This window comes from Chaetura pelagica, unplaced genomic scaffold, assembly GCF_000747805.2.
Source record: "Chaetura pelagica isolate M959 unplaced genomic scaffold, ChaPel_1.0 scaffold433, whole genome shotgun sequence".
Taxonomy (NCBI): Eukaryota; Metazoa; Chordata; class Aves; order Apodiformes; family Apodidae; genus Chaetura; species Chaetura pelagica.
The window spans coordinates 1,554,175-1,560,507 of NW_009952574.1; the positions used below are offsets into that span (position 1 = coordinate 1,554,175).

The following is a 6,333-nucleotide window of genomic DNA, read 5'->3' on the forward strand; positions in this document are numbered from 1 at the left end:
TCTTTCCCCTTGCACCCCTAGGTTGAAGAGGCAGAAGCTCGACGCCTTTTCCAGCAGATCCTCTCAGCAGTGGATTATTGCCACAGACACATGGTTGTCCACCGAGACCTGAAACCGGAGAACGTGCTGCTGGACGCGCACATGAATGCCAAGATAGCTGATTTTGGTATGTGACCCCAGCAGCATTCCAGAAATGCAGCCAGCTCCCAGGAGCTTGCTGGAGCGTGTCGGTGGAGCACGCCTTACAAAACCCAGAGCCTCTTTTCCTAACCACTAGCAGTTGCTTTACCTGCAAAACCCACAGTTATAAACACCGGCCTCTCTGCAAAAGCGGGGCTCGCTCACTGTGGGCATCAAGAAGGGAGCAGCAAGGTCATCTGCCATCTTTTTGTATAATCACCTAATATAAAGATTCAGGTAATTTCTGTTTATGGCAGACTCAGTGCAGTTAATTCCAGGCTGAGCTGGCTGCATGTGTTTATTTTCATGCATGTTCTCCAGACGTTTGGCCATGTGCTCTTGGCCTCACTTCATTCTACAAATGAGCAGTACCAGGACTTTTCAAGTGGCATTACTGACTGAGATTCATTGAAATAGCTGGGCTACCAGCTTGGTCCTCCTGAGTCCTTCTGAGCAGTGATAAATGCTTTTCAAGATTTACTGATTTCACAACCCCCATTCAATTCCCATATAAAGTAAGTGCTCTGGGATGAATTATGTCTCTTTTCCTCTGTGCTAAAGAAAGAAAACTGGGATTTGCAACTTAGAGAAGCAAAAGTAGCCTGGAGTGAGTACTCCTTAGTTGCATGTAAAAATAACTATTATTATTATCATCATCAAATCAGCTCAGAGGAGTCTATCTAAATTATATCAGCGGTTTGTCTTCAAATTCCACCCCCCCCACTTGCTTTACGTCCCCTCCTCTGTGCTACACAGAGTCCTCTGGTGGCTGGAGCTCCACATACATAGTAAACATCTTGCTTTTAGGCCTGTCCAACATGATGTCAGATGGTGAATTTCTACGCACCAGCTGTGGTTCCCCAAATTATGCAGCCCCTGAAGTCATCTCTGGAAGGTAGGACATGCCACATCTAATCAGAGCCTGTGTGAGCACATGGTTTATAAATTTGTTCTTGGGATTGGAAACAGCTTTGCACACATAGTAAAAGCAGCTGAACCCTTCCAGCCTGTGTTTTATGTCTGGGTGAATCTACTGGCAAAAATCTGAACGTTTTCTTGGTTATTGCATTTCTCTGTAGCTGTAACAGCAAACCATGTTTTGCTAAAGATGTTTACTTTGGGGGAATTATGAATAGCAGATGTTGACTGTTTATATTGCTAATTAAAGAGAGTGAAAATTACTCTTTGAATGCAGATACTGAGGGTTCAGATGGAAAGGCCTTTTCAGGCCACCCCCTTCTTTCCCGCCCACCTATAATATAAAACATAGCGTTAATGAGGAACAGCCATTCACTCACAGAGGAATCAGGGAGATCTTTAATCCCTTCCCTACACCGTTGAACTCTTGTATTGAAGATACTTGTCTCCTGGTTCCTTAAGCTAGGGGTTTTATTTATGACAGTAGGTTCAACCATCAGAACTTTGTTTTGAGTTGATGAATTGAAGTCACAAACCTCCGGTGTGGTTGCATCTCCGAGCAGGCAACACGTGTCCAACACATAGCGTGGTGAACACACTCTGCCAGGCTGAGATGGACTTTATCATGTTGATACAGAAGTGTTACCTCCTGAATTTTACTGAATTTAGGTCAGAAACCTAAGTTACCTATAGAATGTACTTATTTCCCTAATGTCTCTATAATAACATAGCAAGGGTTGCAAGTACAGAGTGTCAAGCTGCCCATCTCATTATCTGCCCCATATTTTTTAATTGCCCTTTGCCTGAGCATTAGTTTCCCTAATCCAGTGGGTTTTTTGCCTATCACTGTAGCTTTCACATACAACATTTTGTTCAAAGTGTTTTGGCAGTGATTACGATTATTTTATCCCTGTTTACACCAGTGCAAGAGTTGGCAGAGTATCCTAGGAATTAGACCAGCATCCAAAAAACCCTGCTGTGACTACAGCTCTACGTGCAAAAACAAGTAAATCCTCACGGTCAAGAGGGGGACAAAGCCAGAAACTCAACAGTGACTCAATAAAACCCATTATTTCCATGTCCTTTTCCAATAAAGGCCAGAAGTACATGGTCTTTTTCAGTTCAGATGGGAGACAAAGCACATGGCAAAATTAACAAGCCCCTGCCCCAGGATGCAGAGCCTGGTCGTTCCAAGGATACAGGCAATGCAGTTTATTAACAAGAAAAGTAAGAAAGAAAAACAAAACCAAGCCAATGTGCTTGCTCTTTTGCTGGGTAGAGCACAAAAGCAGCAGAGCATGACAGCTCAGGTTTCAGAATGGTAAAATGGCATCTCATTTGGGCTTCAAAGTCCCATCAGCTGTTCAGGCCATGCAGTTACCAGCAAAAGAATCAGCTTCTGATCTGCTGGAATTGGGCAGGAAAGCAGGACCAAGGGAAGCATCTAGCTGCTTGTTCCCATTTCCAAAATGACTTTGCTGCTTTCCCCAGCCTCAAGCAGGGAAAGTCTCACCCTTGGACAAGCAGAGATGGTGATTTGGTGGCGTTCAGAGAATGACCACATGCATGACTGGTGCTTTTCATACACCATGTGTCTGCTGTGATGCTGGGCAGGAAGAGCAAGTGCAGGATGCCAAGGCATACATTCTCTGTATTTCCATTTCAACCTCTGTCCACTTCTGCATTCTCCAGCACAAGAAGGACAGGGAGCTGTTGAAGTGAGTCCAGAGGAGGCTGTGAAGACGATCAGAGGGCTGAAGCACCTCTGCAATGGAGACAGGCTGAGAGAATTGGGATTGTTCAGCCTGGAGAAGAAAAGGCTCCAGGGAGACTTTAGAGCACCTTCCAGTATTTGAAGGGACTACAGGAAGCCTGGGGAGGGACTTTTTACAAGGGTATAGAGTAATAGGATGTAGGGGAATAGCTGCCCCATCCCTGGAAGTGTTCAGGGCCAGGCTGGATGGGGCTTGGAGCAACCTGGTCTGGTGGGAGGTGTCTCTGCCCATGCAGGGGGCTTGGAACTAGATCACAGAATCGTTCTGGTTGCAAAAAAGACCTTTAAGACTACTGAGTCCAACCATTAACCTAACTCTGCTGAGTCCAGTGCTAAACCATGTCCCTGAGCATCACACCTACAGTCTACATGATCACAGAATCACCATGGTTGGAAAGGATCTCTGAGATCAGCAACTCCAACCATCAGTATGAAAAAAACCCAAACCAAACCAACCCAACCACACACACTCCACCAAAAAACACCCACAAAAAAATCCCACAACCTTGGCCACTATAGCATGCCCTGAAGTGCCACATCTACATGTTTCCTGAATGCATCCAAGGATGGTGACCTAACCACCTCCTTGGGCAGGCTCCTTCAATGAAAAAATTCTTCCTACTATCCAATCTAAACCTCCCCTGCTGCAACTTCTGGCCATTTCCTCTGGTCCTGTCTTTATTTACTTGGATAAAGAGGCCATGACTCAGGAGAATCAACAGGAGAAAAACATACAGACAGTGTCATTCTTAAGAGTGTGATGGTCAAGACTACAAGTATCATGCAAGCAGTAGTACTTGGTGTCATCTCCAATAACTCATTTTTTAAGCTACAATTCCCATCTCAACACCTTGCCTTGAGCCCTCCTGGGCTGGACTATCAACCACCTGCCTCACCTCCAACAGGTAGATGCTGCTCTGTGCAGTGACCCCAGCCAGAGAACCAGCCAGCAGTTGCTCATGAATCATCAGCATTTCCTGGTCAGTACCAATGAACCACTTGATCTGTAGAAGCCAGCACAGACAGACATTGAGGCTCGCTGACCTACCTCAACCATCTCTTTTTTTCCAGTTTGTCCTTCTGCAAACCCTTCTGGACCCAGACTCATCTGTGGCCTTGTACTCACCTGCTCACAGGCCATGAACTTAATGGCAGATTCTGGTGCCATCTTCTACACATTGATTCCAACCCAAACCAGTCTGTGACTCGATGATCCTATTTTGGTAGGATGGTACAGCCTGAGACTTGGCACTGCCTCCCAAAACCTCTGAGAAAGCATCAGCTGTAGCAAAAAAAAAAATTAAAAAAAAAATGGAGCAAGCAAGCAGCAACAAACCCTGTATGATTGGGGTGACCCACTTGTGATGCCAGGGAGCACATTCACAGCTCATGGGAAGCAAGAGCCAGCCCAAAAATAAAAAATAAACAGGCTGAGCGATGGGATCTGCTGCTGTTTCATCTGCATGAACAGGAATTGCTGGCTGAGCCCTGGGGGTGAAGGAGCAAACAACCTGGCAGAGCTCTTGGAAATGTGAGGGTTGGCTTTTTGGAGGACCTGGTGGAGGCAGGGATGTACCTGGCCATCCGGAGGAGTGCCAGCAGCCCATGGTCCTTTCCCCTCACCCCTGAGTGATTTTGGTTTAGGAGTTGTTGGAGATGAGAGTGAAAGGTCTTAAGGTCCAGGTTGCGACATGGTTAGTGAACAGGGGGCTCTGCACCAGCATAAGATAGGTTTGGTTTGGGATATCCACGTGAGCAACCCTGGGGTGGGCTGCAGCTCTGGCCCCCGTGGAGCTGGCAGCAGGTCCCCAGCTGGGCCAGCAGGACCTGCACCCTCAGCGAGGAGAGAAGGACAGGGGTCACACCTTTCTCCTGCCCTTACCTCCACGCAGGCTGTACGCTGGCCCCGAGGTGGACATCTGGAGCTGCGGCGTTATCCTGTACGCCCTGCTCTGTGGCACTCTGCCTTTCGACGACGAGCACGTCCCCACCCTCTTCAAGAAGATCCGGGGAGGGGTGTTCTACATCCCAGAGTACCTCAACCGCTCCGTTGCCACTCTCCTCATGCACATGCTGCAGGTTGACCCCCTCAAGCGAGCAACCATCAAGGACATCAGGTCAGCCCAGGTGGGATGGGGTGGGCTGGCTGCGTTTTGGGGGCTCCAGGATAGCAGGGGCAGGGGACAGGGACTGTCCTGGGTGTCACCTGCTGGCAGGTGGGCAGGGTGATTTACAGGAGCAGTCAGCTGATCCAGCTGCTTTTTGTCCCAAGGGATTCAAGGAATATTTGGGTGCTGATGGAGAGGTTGGTCCTGCTGGCTGGCAGTCGCTGATGAGGAACAGAGGAGCAGGGTGATGATTTCATACATATAGAATCATAGAATCTTAGGGGCTGGAAGGGACCTTGAGAGATCATCTAGTCCAACCCCCCTGCCAGAGCAGGGTCACCTAGAGTACATCACACAGGAACTCATCCAGGTGGGTTTTGAATGTCTCCAGTGAGGGAGACTCCACAACCTCCCTGGGCAGCCTGTTCCAGTGCTCTGTCACTCTTACAGTAAAAATTTTTTTTCGGATATTCACCTTGAACCTCCTATGCTCCAATTTACACCCATTACCCCTTGTCCTATCACTGGTCATCACTGAGAAAAGCCTAACTCCGTCCCCCTGACACTCACCCCTTATACATAATATATATACTTACATTATAAAATAGCCTAAGAAACCTCTTAATAGTGCCTAGCAAAACCAACTATATCATGCAGTAATCCAAAGATTTAGTGTCCACCAGCCATTTTTCATTACTGTATTTCAAGACCACCTCCCTGTGGTTACCTGTTCAGAATAAGAGTCATTGTTGTACTTAGTGTCTATCCAATAAAAAAGGAAGAGAAACACAAGAATTACTAACTTAATCTTTAAATATTAGATATAGTTTTAAATGTGAGCAATTGGTCTGTCTTTAAATGCAGAGTTTGTACAGTGCCCATGAACCTTTTATCTGCAGGCATCACTGCAGAGATTCAAGGTAAAGGAAACAAATGGGCTCTTAAGCAGATATTTGTGCCTTCAGGGGTCGTTAGAAACTTCATGGCTGGTAGCAGGACTTCAAAGTTCTCACAATCTGAGTCATTTTAGAAATATTTTGTAAAACTGGAGCCCGATACGCACTTTATGAGATACATAGTAACCATTCCATCTAGCTGGTGTGCTCAGCCAGTATGTACATGGTACTGGGACTTTCAGGAGTTCTCAGGTTTTTCATGCATTTGCAATGGGTGGCCGTAAGTTTACACCTTGAGTAAAACACTGTAAAATGCATTTTTTATTTCCTAAGTCCTTAAGACTAGAGGATTTATTTAATTACATGTTAGAGCAGGAGCACATGTGGCAAGATTATGGCTGATAAGTTGAACCTACAGACAAAGCTCCCTGTGGCATTTAGCCACTTAATTATCATG

General features: G+C 46.5%; 1 protein-coding gene across 1 annotated transcript in view; it reads left to right on the forward strand.

The window, feature by feature from the left end:
• Positions 1–6,333, forward strand: part of PRKAA2 (protein kinase, AMP-activated, alpha 2 catalytic subunit) — a 39,556-nt gene that overhangs the window by 29,842 nt on the left and 3,381 nt on the right. Inside the window, exons 4-6 of the mRNA XM_009993605.1 lie at positions 22–166; positions 988–1,075; positions 4,765–4,989. Coding sequence (XP_009991907.1) covers positions 22–166; positions 988–1,075; positions 4,765–4,989 — 458 coding nt within the window. The remainder of the gene's footprint in view (positions 1–21; positions 167–987; positions 1,076–4,764; positions 4,990–6,333) is intronic.